The sequence below is a fragment of the Coturnix japonica genome, chromosome 1 (assembly GCF_001577835.2).
Source record: "Coturnix japonica isolate 7356 chromosome 1, Coturnix japonica 2.1, whole genome shotgun sequence".
NCBI classification, from domain to species: Eukaryota; Metazoa; Chordata; class Aves; order Galliformes; family Phasianidae; genus Coturnix; species Coturnix japonica.
Genome location: NC_029516.1, coordinates 12590417 through 12609280, shown reverse-complemented (window position 1 = coordinate 12609280; position 18864 = coordinate 12590417). Strand labels below are relative to the sequence as shown.

At 43.4% G+C, this 18864-nt stretch overlaps 3 protein-coding genes across 9 annotated transcripts in view; 2 read left to right on the top strand and 1 right to left on the bottom strand.

Annotated features, from left to right (window-relative positions):
- The window catches only part of ATXN7L1 (ataxin 7 like 1), a 97732-nt gene extending 94471 nt beyond the window's left edge, over positions 1 to 3261 (top strand). For 5 of the 6 annotated variants that reach the window (XM_015848206.2, XM_015887115.2, XM_015848276.2 and 2 more), the window contains one exon: positions 1095 to 3261. In XM_015848206.2, coding sequence (XP_015703692.1) covers positions 1095 to 1238 — 144 coding nt within the window. In that variant the 3' untranslated portion in view covers positions 1239 to 3261. Of the gene's footprint in view, positions 1 to 575 lie in introns of all 6 variants that reach the window. The other variant, XM_015887191.2, reaches the window with a different exon arrangement.
- A 3526-nt stretch (positions 3262 to 6787) lies between these two features.
- On the top strand, positions 6788 to 8317 carry EFCAB10 (EF-hand calcium binding domain 10). The gene is made up of 4 exons (XM_015849048.2): positions 6788 to 6985; positions 7135 to 7299; positions 7443 to 7527; positions 7787 to 8317. The coding sequence occupies exons 1-4, from the start codon at positions 6886 to 6888 to the stop codon at positions 7818 to 7820; spliced, it is 384 nt and encodes a 127-aa protein (XP_015704534.1). The 5' UTR covers positions 6788 to 6885; the 3' UTR covers positions 7821 to 8317.
- A 393-nt stretch (positions 8318 to 8710) lies between these two features.
- Positions 8711 to 18781, bottom strand: RINT1 (RAD50 interactor 1). 2 transcript variants are annotated; one of them, XM_015848648.2, is made up of 13 exons: positions 18444 to 18781; positions 18134 to 18375; positions 17106 to 17279; positions 16880 to 17029; positions 15451 to 15607; positions 14616 to 14726; positions 14189 to 14414; positions 12181 to 12318; positions 11239 to 11438; positions 10601 to 10815; positions 9895 to 10075; positions 9693 to 9811; positions 8711 to 8973 (listed from the first exon to the last, which is right to left on the bottom strand). In XM_015848648.2, exons 1-13 carry the CDS (start codon positions 18618 to 18620, stop codon positions 8757 to 8759), a joined length of 2307 nt encoding a protein of 768 aa, XP_015704134.1. In that variant the 5' UTR covers positions 18621 to 18781; the 3' UTR covers positions 8711 to 8756. The 2 variants fall into 2 exon arrangements, with proteins under 2 accessions (XP_015704134.1, XP_032298255.1); XM_032442364.1 differs by lacking the exon at positions 18134 to 18375 and having other exon boundaries at positions 18444 to 18555.
- Positions 18782 to 18864: the final 83 nt, after the last annotated feature.

Here is an 18864-nt window from a genome sequence, read left to right as displayed (position 1 = left end):
CCTTACAAAATCTTCGCCATTTTTAGTAAATGTAAATGGAGCTATAGTTTTACAGTCACATTCTGTGTGCCTGTAGATGCAGACTGTATGTTTAAGGCTTGTTTTATCATTCTAAGTCTATAACTAATCAGTCTTTCTGTCTTCATAGTGCTTTTGGGTGCCTGCATGTGTTGATATTTCATAGAGCTCAGCATGCGGTGGTTTTTAAATAACCAGCAGCTTTTACGAAGGGAAGGTGCCAGTGTGTGTGTGCTGGAAGGGGTTTCCTCAGGCATGGAAACGTGCTGTGCAGGAGAAACCGTTCTTCAAAGTTATTGTCTGATTGCTGCTCGTATTTCTAACGATGCGCTGAATTAATGAACGTAAGATTCACCAAAGCGTACTAAAATCAGAGAGTCTCAAAAGGAAATAGCCACGTTATTCAAAGCAGCTCCTTTTTTAAAGGTCTAATGCAATCAGTAAGTAGGGGTGGACGTGCAATAAGTTCCTGGTTTGAGCTCTCTCAGATGCAGATGTTGTTAAAGCATGATGTACCAAGAGATGTTTTCTGAATCTGAACTTGGTTTCTCTTCTAGAAGACATCAAACCGGACTGGTAGAATAAGGACTCTTCCATAACACGGAACAGGAACCAGCCTATAATCTCTAGCTCTCAGCAGCCCTACTCCACAGGGTTTTTCTTTTTCTATGACCTGCAGATGGATTTAACCTTTTATGAATTTGTGGTTTTAAAGAGAATCAAATTTACAGAAAACTGTAATAGTGATTTGTTCAGTTTTTCACTTGTATTTGCCACTGATCTGTGCGTTCTGCTTGGTTATGTTTCATGCCTTTTCAAGCTGTTAGCGTTGCAATGCTCCCCTTGTTTCCTTACCAGAATGCGGTGGACATTCCAAAAACAAAGCAAAACAAAACGATCACGATTTGAATTTGTTTAAAGGATCTCCAAATTTTTATCATAGAGCAAAAATTGCAGTAATTCTGTATTTCAGCTTGTCCCACGGATAAATATAGAGTGCATTTCTTGGTGACTCGCAAACAGCTGGGGCACTGCAGCCTTAGGGACTAACCCTGCCTGGTGCTCTCTACCTACAGCATTTAATGATTTCAGTGGGAACTCTGAGCCTTCGGCATCTTCCGGGATCGATCGAAGCGCGGAGGATTTTTGCACCCAACTGTAATGGATGTTATCAAAGGCTCAACACGCGAAATCCCCTCGGAGGAATTCTAGACCCTTAAGATAACAGAACTTGATAACTTCAGTAAACGGTTTGGGTGCGCGAGGACAGGCGTTGAGCAGATTGGCTTGCGTTAATAGAATTGCACTGACAGTGTTTCTTATAGGATTACCGCATCATTTTGTAATAAAATGCAGATTTTCTAATCAGGAAGCCAATGCTGGGTATGAACAATGAAACAGTAGTACAGAGGATTTGATTTTTATTTCTACAGTGTTAAAAGTGCACTTATATGCTGGTTTATTTACATCTTGGGGAGAGGCGAGAGACTGCAAATAGGGAGATTATTACTACTTTCTTTTTTAAAAAAAGAAGGCTTAAGGTAAATTTTAAGACTAAAAATGTTTAAGCAATTCTAAGCGAGGCTAGGCCCTTTGAGAAAAAAAGTTTAGAAATATTCTTAAAATAAATTTTTATAGTGTTAATTTTGTAATAATTTATGTTTTGCTATACTTCAGAGCTAACTGACCGTATAGTTTCAGAAGCAGTGTGAAACTTAGGAAAGTTGAAGCAATGTTTATATTTTTAAGATGTTCTTTGAATTATGTTTTTATTGTACATTTCTTCAGACTGAAAAAAACGTGTACATATCTTTGTTATTTTTGCACAATTTTTGTCTCGTTCAGTTTTAGGAGCAGTGCTATGTTGATTATTTTTTTTTGTTTTGTTTTGTTTTAATTTATTTCGAGTTCTAAAATTGCAGGAGTTTCTCAATCTCAGTAACAAAGTCATCGTCTGTAATCAGCGAGCGGCTGTTTGTGGTTGTGGAGGCAGAGGGTGGTGGTGAGGTGCAGCGCTCAGCAGCAGGCAGGCAGTGCTGTGCTGCTGGGCGGGGGCTTTGAGCTCCTTGTGCGCCTCTTGGAACTGGGAAGCTGGAATATGGAGCCTGTCCTTTGAATGCTGCTTAATTGTTTTGTTTCAACCAGCTCACAGCTGACAACACTGGGGAACGTTAAGCACCAAGTAAAACCCCACAGTCTTTCATCGTCAAATAACCATTATTTAATTACAAGTATCGAGAATTTCAGCCTGAAAAGCGAAATGGAAGCAAACGTTTGAATAAAATGGATATAAACTGGACCAGCCTATAATGCATTCTTAGTGTAGCATTCACTCGGTAGTTCTTTTTCGTTACCCTTTGCCTGAAAATTGTGATTTGTTTCCAGCAATAGAGGCTCAGAAGCTTTGGTTGTTACACATACGCAATGCATAGGCCCGTCAGCCATAAAAAAAAAGCGACTTGGATAACTTGTATGCCTTCTTTTGTATCGATGTAACAATTGTAAATAGTGCTGATCGACCTTTGTAGAGAATAGTTTATACAGCATATTCTATTATTGCTGATTCTCAGTGAACTATTGTTTTAAAAAAAAAGAAGAAAAAAAGAAATTTTTCTATTTACACCTTATATTTTGTTATGCTGTCGACCCATGGCACTTTAACAAAACTCTGTGGGTTTTGCATAGCTGGTCAGTCATGGGGTATATTAAATAAATAACTGTTGTTGCACAGAAATGAATTTGCACCTGCTATATTGTGCTTTCCTACTACAGATTTTAGAACCTTTTCCAGAACACTTTTGAAGAAAGCATGTCCAATCATTCTGAGAAAGAAACGCCATACTTGTACAGCCAATTTCTTTTCTACAACCCATATTTTGTAACACTAAGTATTTTCATTCTTTGTCCTGCACCTTTATGTATTAGCAGTATCAGATAGAATCCATTCCATGCTTGTGATAATTGTAAGCGGAATCAATGTCTAAAGTAGGTGTAAATAGTAAATTCTATGGCTTACAGTTTAAAAAAGGAAAACCAGAACAAACATGTATCTGATTGATACTGCCATGGTTCAGCACCGGGCCTGGAGATATTCTCTAGTGAGCGATTGTATTTTTGTTTTTGTTTTGTTTTGTTTTTGTTTTTGCTTTATTATTATTATTAATTTTATTATCTTTTTTTTTTTTTTTTTTTTTTTGTAACATGGCTTTGTAAATAAAATAATTTATATGTTTGTAAGAAACAGCTGAGTTTTGCCATTATTTCCCTTCACAGGGGAGAAGCAGTTTGCATTGCAGGGCTGCCCCTGTTCTTCCCTGGGGCTGACATGCGGGTGGATGCCAGCAGTGCGAGGCTGTGCCGGAGATCTGCCAGCTCCCTCTGCAGGGCTGAGCTGATCTGGAAATATGTTTGGCACTCGTGTCTAAAATATCCCTGTGCTTACACACACGTGTGTCCTCAGCCACCGAGGGTCCTATACCGATCAGTTATGCTTAAGTTCCTTTCCTTAGCTGAATGTGTTTTCTTCTTATTGGTGTAAGAATTAACCTCGCCAGAGCTGCTGGGTTGAGGAATTCTGACTTCAAGGAGCAGTGCAAATATACAGACGGTCTTTTTTGCTGTTGTTAATTCTAGAAATGCAGCCTTTATCTCTGAGTGCTGCGATCCTTGTTCTGTGTAAAAGCCCGCTCCAGTTACGGCTCAGATGAGACGTACCCTGTTGGGTGCCTTGTGAGCTCTATGCAGAGCATTGCTGGTTTTTCTTTCAGCAAACCTCTTCTGCTGGTCTGGGCAACGCGTACACTTCGTGTTGTTCTGTTAGGAACAACGATTTTGGAGATACTGTAGGGGAGAGACATCATTGCAGCATGGCCTTGGAAGCAAGAAATCAAGCTGGGGTTGTGTATGCGTGCATTTAGAACAGGCAGAGGAGATAGCAAGCTGCCCTGGGTTACAGGAAACAGAAGTAGGAAGACTTTACCTTCTAGCTGAACAGCCTTCTGTGTAATGTCTCGCTTCTTCTTGATGTCTGTGGCAAAAGCTAATCCTGAACTTCCCCTTTACCGCACAGGATGTTTGGGCTGCTTATATTTTCATTTTTCTTTTTAGTCTTGAGTTTATCCTTTTCAGTATGCAGCAGAGAAACCAAACGGCGTTTGGTCACAGGAAACATCGAAGTTTCATCTGAAAGGGAGCGATCTCCATGTAAGCTGGAGAGACACTGTGCTTGTAAGATGGTGTTTCTTACAGACAATAGAAATCAGGGATACAAACAAGACAAGAGATTATTGCAGCCACGAGTTACTGGTTGCTCGCCATCATCGCTCACAGCCAGCAGAGGTCAAGGACCCTGCGTTTATTTTCCAAATATGACTGAGTCATTTATTAGCGCTCGCAGCTTTGCTGTCCTGCTTTACAAGCTGTTCTCTGTTTGGTTTCCCACACCCTTCGGGGTTATGCAACAAGTATTTTGCTCGCAACAGTATTCTCCTATTATCTAACACGCTCTAAATGCCACCGGTTGCAGAGGTAAGCAAATCACGCCAGAACTTTTTATTTATTGCACTCCAGTTCTTAGGCTTCTGTTCTTAGCAGAGAAATATTTGCTGTAGAAGCCACTGCTTTCTGCAACCAGGATCTGTTTTACTCATCCAAATCTGTCAGGATTGATGATTGGAAGCCAGGCCAAGTTCTGGTTCCAGAAATGTTTGGAGGAGATTCACGCAGCAGATTCAGACTTTTGAACTGTGTTTATTTCATGCATTTTTTCCTGCTGTTTTTCTCCATGAGCACCTCCTGAAAGTTACAACTCCAAACAAGTACAGACGACTTTTAAAACTTCATTTCCTAGGCTGAAAGCAGATGCAGCCACTAACTCAGTAGCAGGCCCTGCTTTGAGTTCCCAGCTGCAGAATGCACGGTAGATGGCATGCATGCTCTCCCGTTCTCGTTTCGTAATGCATCACAAATTACATGAGCTGGATTCTCTTTTTTTGGGGAGGGAGGATGGTGCCTTCTGTAGTGGTTAGGGCTGACCTGCAGCAACATGAAGATGGAGTCTGTGAGCAGCTCTCCCTACAGAAGGGAGAAAGGAAGAATTCCAAAAGCTTTCCTCATTTCAAGGGACGCTTGCCAGAAATCCTCAGGATCCAGGGGAGACTCATTTTGAAGGTAGAGCCACCAGAAGGGATTCCATGTGGTGCCAAGCATCCTACTGCCCCTCTGTGTGTTTTCCAAACCTGTCAGGTTTGGTTCTGAAGTTAAAGCAGGGTTTGGTTGATTCAGAGCAGCTCAGATTAATGTGACACCACACAGGACTCATTCTTCAGAAAAGCTGCTTGGCATAAAGTAAATGTACAGAATGCTACGGCTGTAAGGGCCTCGTGGTGTAAATGCAGTAAGTGGCCGATAAACTTGTGAGTCCCGTGTGTCTGCATCTGGGCCTGGACCCAGCCAGGGAGGGGGAGTAGTGACAAAGCATCACTGCAGAAGAGCAGCCATCCTCCCTTCCCAGTGGCAAATGTACTCAGTGCTGATTTGGAGAGCCGTGTCACAGGTGAGCACATGTGGCCTGGAAAGGATTACGTCAACCCTTTAACCTTCCCTACCATTGATGTATGGCACATCAGCCCATAGTACTTAGTTTCTCTCAACAACACAAAGCTTTCCATTCGCTTGGGTTGTCTTGCGGAGCTGGACACTTGCAAAGAAGCCAAAGGGAAGTGCTCCTTTCAGCCGAGAACAAGCCAAGTGTATGTTTGCTCCTGGAGCATGTAACAGACTCTGTGTTGGGCTTTTTATCCTAACACTCTCCAAAGCCTCTTCTACTCTGCAGTGTTACTGGACCATTCGCTCCCGTGAGTTCCAGTACTGACTCTTGTGAGTCTTTGTTTCCAAAGAGCCACAGACACCCTTCCACAAAGGCTGGCTAACTGTGTCACAGACTAAATGGCATTACTTTCTGGAACAGCCCCACAACAACCCTCTGCTACATGCTGGGCTGCCAATTTAATACTAGACCAGGCTGCCCAGGCTGCCCCATCCAACCTGGCCTTGAACACCTCCAGGGACATGGCATCCACAGCCTCTCAGGGCAGCCTGTGCCAGCACCTCACCACTCTCTCTGTGAAGAACTTCTCTGTGCAGAACCTGTGGTGCCTGCAGGCCCTGCTCCTCTTTGTTTCACTCTTTAGGCCTGTTTGCAGTCTGTGCAGTCCTTTGTAATGAGATGGAAGTCTGAAGTTATGTGTTGTGTCCTACAAGAGGCTCATCTCCTTGCCACAGCAGATAGTCTTATAGCAAAATTCAGTTTATATAAGTAACCATATTAAACACACAAAAATAGATTTGATCCTTGCAGATGTGATTAAAACTGAATTATCAGCACTGCTGTGGTGAACCCAGGAATCATTCAGTTGTTTTGTCAAATCCTGCTTTTCTCCATCACCAGAAAAGCAGTTCCTCCCGTGTCAGCCCAGGGGGGCATCTCAGAGCTCACCCGAGACGTTTTTCAAGGAAATAAACTGTGCTTTCTTAACAAAGAAATGATACATATATGTGTGTGTGTGTGTGTGTGTGTGTGCGTCCCCATGGGCTTCGCTTGGTGATTCCTGGATCCGTTCCTCACAGAGCGCGCTGACTGACTCCTGCGGTTGCTGTGCTCACACTGCAGGTGTCGGTTTGTGGCGGTGCGTTTCGCGCTGGTTACGGCCGCTGCCCGCTGAAGCAGAACCGCTCGGTACCACACGCCGTGGACTCACCGCCCCCTCCCGGCCCCGAGCACCGCCCCGCTCCCTCCTCTGGCGGCTCTGAGGGCTGTGAGGGGCGGCGCCCGGCGGCTGTGGCGGCTGTGTCTCGTAGCAACGCGCCATGGCGGCGGGCGAGCAGCAGAGCCGCGACTACCTGGAGCGGCACGGGCTGCCCGCGCTGTTTCACCGCCTCGCCGCGCTGCTGCTGTACCACCGGCCCGGTGCGGAGCACGGGGAGCGGCTGAGGGGAAACGGGGGAACGGGGGGAGGGAGACGGGTTCCGTCAGGAGACCGTCGGGGTGGCCGCGGGGAGGGGCCCGAAGGACGGACTCGGGTCGCCCGCAGCAGCCCCGGCCTCGCTCCGTTACAGAGCGGCCGCGGCAGTTCCTGATCCAGACGCTGGAAGCGGTGCGAGCGGCGAGGCGCGGCGGGGCGGCCATGCCGGCAGTGCTGGACGAGGCGGATGTGGAGACCATGTTCCGCATGATGGACGCCGCGGGGCGCGGCTTCGTCACGGGCCGGCAGTGCCGAGCAGGTCGGTCCCGTCCGCACTTGTGCCGACACAGCCCGCGCTTCGGGATGCTAAAGATGTTTACTGTTACAATGACATCCCGGCCGCGTTCTGCTTGTAAATCGATCCTTCGAAGACTTGCTCAGGGGCCGCTTTCCTTCCCCCAGCTCTTGAGACGCTGGGGCTGAGCACGGCGGAGCTGCGCGTCTGGGACGAGGAGGAGATCGGACTGGCCACGTTCAAGGAAGAGATGTGAGTGCGGTGGGAAGGGTCGTGCAACCCAGGCAGCATCAGGCAATCCTGCAGGCCACAGCAGCATAGAATAGCTGTCGTTGCCTGATGTTTTACCACAGCAGAGGCCGTAACACGGCAATGAAGCGAGCTCCAGGTTGTTCTAATTGCTGCTGGTTATGGTATCCTTCAAGGGACATTGTGTGGTAACTTACAGCCACCATAAATAACCAAACCAGTTATCCTAACTTGCCTAACCAGATGTTCTCTTCTGTCCTAGGCTGAAAACACTGCTGGAAGGCTGGACCGTGTAGTAGTTGGAACAGTGCTGTGCTCTGTGTATTTAGAATAGCTGCTTTGCTTCATCCATTTACTAGTGCGTCAAGCTGACTTTATTGCTATATGCACTTATTGTTTTATGACTATATGCACTTATTTTTTTCCCCATCCATTTTAGCTGTAAAGAACAAACAACAAAAACACATTTATGTTTACCAGGCACTAGAAATGTATTAATTACAATAAGATCGCCTGATTAAGTAGAAACCCCTTTTACAAATCCAAAGTGCGTGCTCTGGCATTTCTTCCTCCAACTGTGGCCTTTCAGTGCTGGTACAAAAAGAACATCAGCAGCTTCAGCAGCTTCAGCACGTTCATGTTTGGAGAAAGACAGCACTGCCAAATAACAGCCTTTAAAGCTCAAGCATAAATGAAGTCCTGTTCAAAAAATAGAGGGCACTTTGGGACAGCAAAAGAAATAAATTGAATTTTGAATTCGTGTTGATAAATAAAACAGTGATATATTCCTTCATTCCATGCCCAGCCTTCCTGTGCACATTTTAACACAGAACACCCATTGCATTGGGGATTCAGAAGTGGAAAACACATGTGCTTAAGTGAGAGTGCCCCAGCTGGACATGCTGTATGTAGCTGCAGTCACACACATGCACCTGTATTCATCACATCAAGGTGACAGCACGGCAGCTCCACAAGGCAGATCATCAGAGAACAAGTAACACGTTCATTAGTAATGAAGGGCCCGTCAGCTTCTAAGTGTGCAAACAAAGCAGTGATGGAAAACAAAGTAAGACCTGTGTGGTTAGAAGACAGGACCGGAGCATCTTCAAGTCATCTCTCTGGAACTGTATGTAAAATAACTAAGCTTAGCTCACAGCCGTGACACAGCTCGCTGCTTATGTTTCTGAAACAAGTGATCTAGATTAAGTTTTAACCACTTCTGAAGAAAGTCTTTATTTGCCTGCATTTGGCCAAATAGCTCTCAAATTGAGAAGAATCTCAACATCCTGTTGTGCTAATTTGTAAACCCCCAGTTCATTTAACGCTGCTGTTGCTGATGGCTGGTTTGGTTGTAACGGTGCTTCGTTTTCTGAGGCTGACTGCAGTACTTCCTTCAGAAGCAAGGCAGAACCAACATTCAGATTCAGGATAATGCAGGCTTCTTTGATGCTATAAGAGGGAAAAAGGTATACATAGATTAGTAATAGAAGCAACCACAGGATACTTAATTCTGTATGCCCAGCAACTAAGGAAAAAAGCTCCTGCTGACTTCTGAAACGGATCAGAAGTACTGAACTGGAAAGTACTGCATAAAACAAACATGAGGGTGGACAGTTATAGAACAAGGAGAAATGGTTTTAAACTGAGACAGGGAAGGTTTAGATTAGATATTAGGAGGAAGTTTTTCACCCAGAGGGTGGTGATGCACTGGAACAGGTTGCCCAAGGAGGTTTTCTGATTTAATTCAGGTCTCCTTGCTAGATCGTAGCTGGAAGTGCTGAGTGCCTGGTTCTGTAGTAGAGTTTATTGTTAAAAGGAGGTTGTGGATGCCCCATCCCTGCAGGCATTCAAGGCCAGGCTGGGTGTGGCTCTGGGCAGCCTGGTCTGGTGGTTGGTGACCCTGCACACGGCAGGGGGGTTAAAACTGGATGATCATCGAGGTCCTTTTCAATCCAGGCCATTCTATGATTCTATGAAATAGCTTATTTATTCTTGCTAAGTATTTTCTGTTATAAATGTCAACACTGTGCCTCCCTAGGAGCACAGATGATCCACATATTTTAAGTGTTTCTTCCCCTCTCAAACTGAAAAAATCCTTGTTGATGTGTAAAACACATGCATCTGGACATCCTCTTTTGAAATACTGACAGATGGGATTTCCTACTTACTGCTTGAAGTAGTTTTCTGGCCTCTTACAGTAGTGTGAAAACAAAGGAAAAAGATTTCTGCTCATGTCAAACTGAAGCTGTGCTGCTCCTCCTTCGTTGAAATGATTCGCCATGATTATCTGCCAACAGAAACGGGTGTATCTTCTGTTTAGGCCAGCCACCATCACCTACACTGTACCACGTGTATATTGTGAACACCCACCTCCTGATATATGTAAGTGTCCACTTTCTCTGCGAGCATTTGCCAGAATATCTTAAACAGAGAGTGACAGAGCTGCTGTTCTAGTTGAAGCAATCGGTCCCGTAGAGTCAACAACATTGGGCAAGCTGTGCTTGACAAAGACATTACCGCCTGCTCTGCTTGAGATGGTAAAGATAACCACCTGAAAGAAATAGTCACATTGAATTCATCACAATGAAATTATTCATGTTACAATAGCTGAAGTTAAAATATCACTTAAATCTCAGCTGTTTCCAATGGTGCAGTTTTCTCCCCTTCCATGTCAAGGCTAAAAGTAATCACTGAGCTATTGTAATTGTTTACTGAAGTATTTTAGGAACTCATCATCAACCAGCCAAGAAACCTTGAGATTCTGTGAAGACAGAAGCAGTCACTACATGCCACTTTTAATCCTACTTTGCAGAGAACAATTCTCATCTGAACTATACTTATCCTGTTTTTTTAAGGTAATGTGCCCATTTATTGCAGACGTACTTTAGAAAACATAATGTTAAATAGCTTTGATGTCAGTGTAAAACCAAACCTTCAGATGCTTACTACTCTGAGCCCTTCCTATTCAGAAAACTGATTTTTCTTATTTTTCTATTCTTGCCTTTATTTGCCTCAGTGTTTTTAACTGAAAAAGAAACCACTGCAATACAAGAAGAGTGTGAGCAGATGGAATCACCTCTCTTTTTTGTACAGCTTTGCAGCATCTGTGACCTCTTTGAAGACGTGGTACACTTGACGACTCAACATATCGTGTTTCAGGCGTTCCAGGAGGTTGATCATTTCATCAAAGACAGAGCTCTCCATTGAAGCCAGCTGCCCCAGCTGCAGCTGGCTGACAGCATCGCTTTCTGCACAGACCTCCAGTTCAGCCTGCTGTAGCTGCAAGAAGAACTGGAGAAAGACAGTCAGATGTAAGTACTACCAAAAATAACCTTATTTGAACTTTTCATTTGTACTTTTAACAGGTAGGGTTCTAGAAAACACTCTTCTGACACTCTCATTGTTTTACAATTTTAAGATTATAAAAACAATGTCCTCATGGTCCCCATGTCTGTAAAAACAAAGCACTGTGCTTTAATCCTAACACTGTAACTGATACGGGTTTCAAATACAACAGCAGACTGGTCAAAGGAACAGATTCAGAGAAATAATAAGTATGTGCTTTAAGACAGCAGAACACTTTCAAATAGCCAAAATCACTTGTCCTTGTTCCCCATCCCATCTGCAACAATAAAACTAGAACAGTGCCTAGTAATCTACCAATATCTTTTTTTATTCAAGCTGAATTCATATTAAAACACAATATTTACTTACTACATTGTCTGCCCAGTCAGCCAGCACAGTTGCTATGTAGTTAACGGCATTGAGGATCGCACAGTATCTGAAGCCTAAAGAATCTCTACTCTCTTCCTTCATTACTTGAGTTAATCGTATCCTAAAATCATCAACTAACTCTTTCTGTAGCCCCAGGAACTGCAGTTTTCTGGAAGCCGTTGGAAGATTCTTATACCTGTCTGGGAATTAATATAATGTTATCATTATAATATTATGTTTGGTATTTTCCAGCACTGAAGAAAAGTGTTTTGAACAAGAAACATTACTGGCAGTTTACTATATATCCTTACTACTATGAAGCATCAGACAGCACTTAGCTTCAAAACACCCAACTCACAACAGTATCAAGGAAACTACTCACTGCAAAAGCTAAGTATGTAAACAAACAACATAACTGGGATTTCCATCCCATCATGGTTCTGTACTGTATTCTAACGCTTTAAGTAATGTTACCACAGCTCACCATCTAGCAGTCTCATGGGGCTCCTGAAGCCAGATGCAGAGTACGACAAAGGCAGTGAGTATGCAAACAAGGCCTTCTGAAAACATCCTTGCTCCTGTTCTAAACAGCTATTAAGTAACATCTGCTTCTTAAGTTCTCAGAGATTGAAAAGGAATAGCGATGTATTTTTATTACTGCACTGTGACAAGTTGTAACATCTCTAGCATTAGGGTGGTAAATATCAAATGTCATTTTTCAGTTGTTACTTCCTAAACATGCCACTAGCTCCAGATTCTTTGTCCTGACATTTGTGCCCAAAACACAAGAGAGGAACATGAAAACTGTTTAACTATCGCAACACTGCAACAACTTTACTCAGTGATTGTTGCTCACACAAGGAATCTTCAATACAGCAATCAATTAGCTGCCATTTTTCTGCTACTCATTAACAACAGGAACACCCATAGATTTGCAGTTACCTGTTATAACTAACAGCAGAGTCATAAAAGTTTCTGCACAGTCTGGGACCTTCATCTCATCCACATCACTGATATCTTTGTACTGTGATACCCATGCAGCCTCTGATGAAAGCATAGAGTCCATTTTCTGAAGAGCAACTGAGATGCAAAAGAATTGTAAATGCTGTTAGTACTTAATAATAAAAGCAATTATCTAAAGCCCAAAAAACCATAAATATAAAAATCTTTATCTCCAATAAATTGAATTTAACGTCTTCATGTAAAGAAAAACTACCGATGACTTGATTTATATAGAACCAGCTGCAGTAACAGCACTACAGACACAAACAGAACATCAGGGTTGACTGTGGTTTCTGTTTTAAATGACTGGTTCCTTTCCAGTATATTTCCTCCCCATTTCCTCAAAAATTAATACCTTCCCTTCGTTTCAATTTCAAGTCAGTCTTTGCACAAATAAGCGTATAACACTATCTAAAAATAAACATACTAGATCCCTAGATTATATGTTAAATAACCATACTAGATTAGGGGCAATGGTCCTATAAACTTCAGGAGCAGTACTGCAGCCAAACCAATTTTTAGTCAAAATAACCACAGAATACTGGAGTATCACAGAATGGGTGGGGCTGGCAGGGACCTGGGTCTGTATGACCAAACTCCTGCTTAAGGAGGAGCACCTATAACAGGGTGACCAGGGCCATGTCCTCCACAGCAAACTAACAAAGATCGTGTCTCCTGTTAATAAGCTCCCTTTAACTACCAGAAGGCCACAATGGGGTCTCTACCTAGAGCTTTCTCATCAAGAGGCAAATCTCACTGGTGACAGGACAAGGGGAAATGGCCTGAAGTTGTGCCAAGGTAAGTTTAGGTTGGATGTTAGGAAGCACTTCTTTACAGAAAGGGTAGTTAAACACTGGAATAGGCTCCCAGGGAGATGGTTGAGTCACTGTCCCTGGATGTGTTTAAGAGCTGTTTGGATGTGGTGCTCAGGGATATGATTTAGCAGAGGGTTGTTAGGGTACTACAGTTAGGCTGTGGTTGGACTTAATGATCTTTGAGGCCTTCAACCTGAGTAATTCTATGATTCTCTTCTCCAGGCTGACAAATCCCAGCTGCCTCATCCTTTTCATAACAGAGATGCTAAAGTCCTCTAATCATCTTCATGGCCCTGTGGTCCCACTCTGATAACTCCACGTCATTGTTGTGCTGGAGGCCCCAGGCCTGGAAGCAGTACTCCACGTGGAGCCTCACAAGGGCAGAGTAGAGGGGAACGGAATGGTGATGAGATCTCCTGGAGCCTCCTCTTCTCCAGGCTGAGCAGCCCCAGCTCTCAGCCTCTCCTCACAGCAGAGGTGCTCCAGTCCCTTTATCATCTTGGTGGCCCTACACTGGGCTCTTTCCAGTATGTCCATGTCTCCCCACATAATGTTGGCGGGGGAAGAACTGGACACAGTACTGCTGCAGGAGTAGTGGTCTCACCAGTACTGAGCATAGAGGGAAGGAAGGATCATCTCTCTTGAACTGTTGGCAATACTTTGCCTAATGCAGGACACCATTAGCCTTCAGGACAGCAAGAGAACATTGCCGGCTCACGTTCAACTTAGTGTCCACCAGGGCTTCTACATCCCTTTCTGCAGAACAGCTTTCCAGCTGGGTGGCCTCCAGTATGTCCTTGTGCCAGCAGTTGTTTCTCGCCATAACCAGCCCACCTGGGCTCCAGCCTGTCCACAGCCCTCTGGGTAGCAGCACAGCCCTATGGAGAATCAGCCACTTCCCATAGTCCTGTATCATCTGCAAGTTTACCAAGGGTGCACTCCACCCAGTGTCCAGATCAGTACAGATGTTAAGCAGGACTGCACCAATGCTGACCCCTGGGCATTCTACTCACTGCTGACCTCAAAAACATGTCTTTTGTAGTTTAAGTGGCTCATCCTACCTGGGGAATTGATATATTGCCCAATCAGAATGAAAACATATACAGACCAACAAAATTCCTTCCAAGTCTTACATTTCTTTTCCACTGTCAGCCATCTCTGGAAGCAGGACTCTTCTGAGAGAATATGCATGCAACTGGGAAAGCTGCTGAGATAACCATGAACACTGAATAGCTCTCTCTCAAACAGAAGTACCTCATCCACAAGGTGACAAAAGAGAGTGTCGTCATATAACACAAATGGAATATCAGTAGCCAGCTTCTCCAAAATCAGCATTACCAGAGCACGAGAGAATTCAAGCTTTTAAAAGAGAAAAAAAAAAAAAAAAAGTGAATAGAAAAATCAGAGGTATAGACATGTATAAATATGTGCAAATGTATTTAACTTCTAAAACTGTTGCTGGACTGTGTTAAGTCTCACTGCACACTAAGATCAGCAGAAGAGTTGCTTGCACAAGCTGTGTAGGTACTTATACATACACAAAACCACTGAGGTGCTTACCCCAGCATTCACTGGCGATCCTGCCTTGTCCAATATTGGCTGGATTTTGTCATCAAGGAACTTGGCGTGATTTCCAATCCACATGAGCACTTGTGTCAAATACCACTCAGGCTTATTTAAAAAAGAAAATTAAATTAGTGAACTCACTAATATACATAACGCTATTAAAAATACGCTGTAGTAGCAACTGCCAGAGTGCAAATACACTTTGATTTGCCTAAGACTGTCAACACAAACACACAGATCTAATCTCTTACAAAAAGTGTCTCTCAAATCCTGCTGCAGAAGCATTACAGCAGTGCTAACGTTACACCTGTAAGAAACCTGCTTACATGACAGTTCTTGGATGAAAAGACTCAGCCTTTGGAGATAACTCATACAAAAAGCAAGTCAATTTCCAACTAGTAAACTGGACACATGGCAAATAGAATTATACCCATTATACACCAGCAGCAGGATCCAGTATTTTCAGTCACATGAACGTTGCAAAACACAACAACAAAAATCAAAGTCAGAGCCTTATACAGTCTTTGAGTTCAAGCAATACTGAACACTGCAAAACAATTTGTAAAGACAAAGACTAAATTAATCTATGCTTCTGAAATGATGGGAGCGAATGCAGGAATGATTTCAGAAAAACATTGCCTAGCCCAGAAAAGATGTTAGTCCTCTCAAAGGTCTCCAAGCACTGCCTTGATGCCTGTCCATACAGTACATACAAGTACCACGTATTTTAAGAAACTGAATTTCCAAAATGAAAGCATTAAAGCTACGTAATTTAATGCTGCTAAAAATAGTAGCAATAAAATTAAACTGTTTTTTTTTCTTTCCATACCTTGCTTAAAACATTGGTTGGTTTATTTCCAGTGAAATGGTAGCGGAATCTTTTCTGCAGAGGATTCAGCATGATCTGTATTGGGAGGATAACAGGTGGTGATGGAGGTAAGGAGTACTTTTCTGGCAGCTGTTTGGGTTTGGTTAACAGCTCATCTCTAAGTTTGACAGTCAAGGAGAAATGCTGAATTTCTCTGTAAGTATCATTTAAATACAATGGGTTTACAAAAACAAATACGTTTTAGCTCTACCTCACTGTCCGAAGGCACACAAGCTATAAAATGCCTCCAATTTGAACAATGCTCAAAACGTTTCAGTTTTATAAAATATTTAACATAACTCTGGCTGCTAATTATTATTTATTCAATGACAATTTAAGTCACTGAAGTCAGTATGGTTTAGGAAATCACTATCATGAAAAGAAACAGAACCCCATCATCATTCCCAAACCTGTACCCAAGAGACATCCATCCATGTTTCGTAAAGGACTATCAAAGATTCATTAAAATAATACTTGCAATATGTGATTTCCCACCTTGGTGCAAGTAGCCTGGTCTAACCAACCAGAATTGTTCCAGCGCCACGTTGCATAACATGACCACATTTATTCCTGTTTTGGGTTTTGTTTGTTTGGGAAAAAACAAAAAGAAAAGAAAGAAAAAAAAGCCTGAGTTTTATCTCTGCCTGATTTTACCCTCAAACTAAAGGAACAGGATGAGCAGCATCTTCTGATTTACCTCAAAGGCAGATCAGGATCGCAGAATAGAACCACAGAATCACCAAGGTTGAAAGATTCCCAAGATCATCCAGTCCAACCACCCACCTACCACCAATATTCTTCCACTAACCCACGTCCCTTAGTACAACACCTGAATGTTTCTTGAATACCTCCATGGACAGTGACTCCACCACCTCCCTGGGCAGCTCATTCCCATGCCTGACCACTCTTTCAGAGAAAAAATTGTTCCTAATATTCAACCTCAATCTCCCCCGGCACAACTTGAGACAGTTCCCTCACCCTATCACCAGTTACACCAATCTCCATTCAAGCAGTTGTAGAGAGAGCTGAAGTCTCCCCCGAGCCTCTTCTTCTCCAGACAGAACAATCTCACTTCCCTCAGCCATTTCTCACAAGACTTGCGCTCCAGACACCTCAACAGATTTGTTGCCCTTCTCTGGACACACTCCAAGGCTTCAGTGTTTTTCTTGTGGTGAATGGCCCAAAACTGAACAAAGTACTCAACGTGCAGCCTCACCAGAGCTGAGTACAGGGGTACAATCACTTCCCTGCTCCTGCTGGCAACACTATTTCTTACACAAGCCAGGATGCCATTGGCCTTCTTGGCCACCTGGGTGCACTGCTGGCTCATGTTTAGCTAAGCACCAACCAACACCCCCAAGGCAATTTTCTTTACACTTTTAAAGGATACGATGTTTGCAATTTCAGAAGCTGGCAGAACAAAACCTCTAAATTGTTGTAAACATCAGAAGCGTTGGCTGGCGCAGTAAGGCCAAACGCCTGAGACTGCGGTGGCCCCACAAATGGCCAACGAAGCTGGGTCAGCACTTCTTCAAAGTCACTGCAACACAAAACACACACTTTACCACCAAGCTACGGCACAACATGAAATGAGGGAGTGATGAGTCGTCCTGTACCTTGACAACTTGTCCTTAAGAATTTTATGCCAAAATTTAACAGTGGATCTCACAAACGAAAGAAGATGAGAACAAGATGACTCCTGAAGTTTAATATCCAGTTCTGCCATAGACGCTAGAGTACTGGCTGCCTCCGGAACATTGTTGGTCATCAGATACTGCTGAATGTTATCACTATGAACACAAGAACATAAATACAAGAAGAGTTGAGACAAAAATTCACTAAAGATAACACAAAAGAACCATCATATTGAGAAACTGGCAGAAAACATGCTCAATCTGAAATACTTTAACGAGGTTACCACTCCCATCACATACATCCTACAGCAAGGATTCACGAAACAAGTTCTTTGTGTGAAGTTCCTTAAGTTGCCTGTCACCGAGACCTGAAGGCAGAAGGAAAGAAGGGAGGCCCGAAGTTCTTTGAAGCACTGCTCTTTATGGAACTTGTTCAAAGATCTGCTTTTCCTCACGCTTCCCAGGAGGAAAACTGGAAGCAAATTTCAGACTGCAGCACACCTGTCACATTTTCATAGCTCAGACCAAGTTGTTTCATAACTTAAGTCTCTCTGTACAAAATCTGACCCAAAGGAATCTTCCAATTTCTGACATTCTTTACAAGCATTACACAAAGTTTTCCACTGAAGGAAGCTACAAATCACATTAACTAAAACAGCACTGTTCATTCCCATTACGATAAAATCAGTGTACCAGAATGAAAACTCAGAATCACGAAGTCTGAAGCGTAACATTTCCGCTCAAGATATTCCAGTATTATTTTAGTTCTTACACCATAATTTACAGTGGGTGAAAGAGTTCCATCCACATATCGACACAGTTACTGTTCTCTTCCTTAAGCCAGAGCAATAACTTCCAGTTCTCACCAGAGAACACGTTAACAGTTTATATGGCCAGATGACAACTTGCTGCTCTCGTTTATTCCTTAAATGTGATTATTTAACACTGAATCTTTGAAGAAGCTGTGTGATACCACTAGTAAGAACTCTCCATAAGTACATCGGCTTTACCTTAACTCTTCTATTTGGGAAATCCATTTCAGATAGGCCAGGTGATGCTCAATCTCCTCCACCTGGCTGATCAGCACCCCGAGATCCTCCATCCACGGCTCAGCTTTCTCTAAGTGGCTGCTGATGGAATCGGACAGGAGAGTTTCTTCCTCTAGAAGCCGATTCAGAGATTGTTTTGAGTCCTCTGCATTCTTTAAGGCGTTCTGAATTCTTTTAGGGACTTCGGATGAAACCGTGAGAACCTGCATTTACAGACATGCATTAAGCCTCACACAGAAAAATCACACGGAGAATGAGCACAGACACTTACCTGTTCTTCCAGCTGCCTCTTGTTTTCAGACAGCTTCTCAATGAGGCTGCCCAGCTTCTTCAGAGAATCATAGTCATTCCCAACTTCTCTTTCCACAAATTCTGAAACGTAGTACGGGATATCGCAGCGATCCGGATCTCTGACGACTTCTTTCTTCGGCACATTAACGGCTGCCATGCCTTCTTTTTTTCCGCAATGTTATTTACGTAATTTCTACTTGGTTACCACTAAGGGAACACGACCAACTACCGACCTACTGAGGACACGGGGCTCCTGGGAACGCAGGGCGATTCCTCTTCACCTGAACATTAAACGAGGCCTTTAATAGCCATGCCGGCCTTTAAAACGAGGCCTTTAATAGCAATATCAAACCGCCGGCCCCGCAGCCCCTCGCTCCCCGCCCCGCCGCGTCAGCACAGCG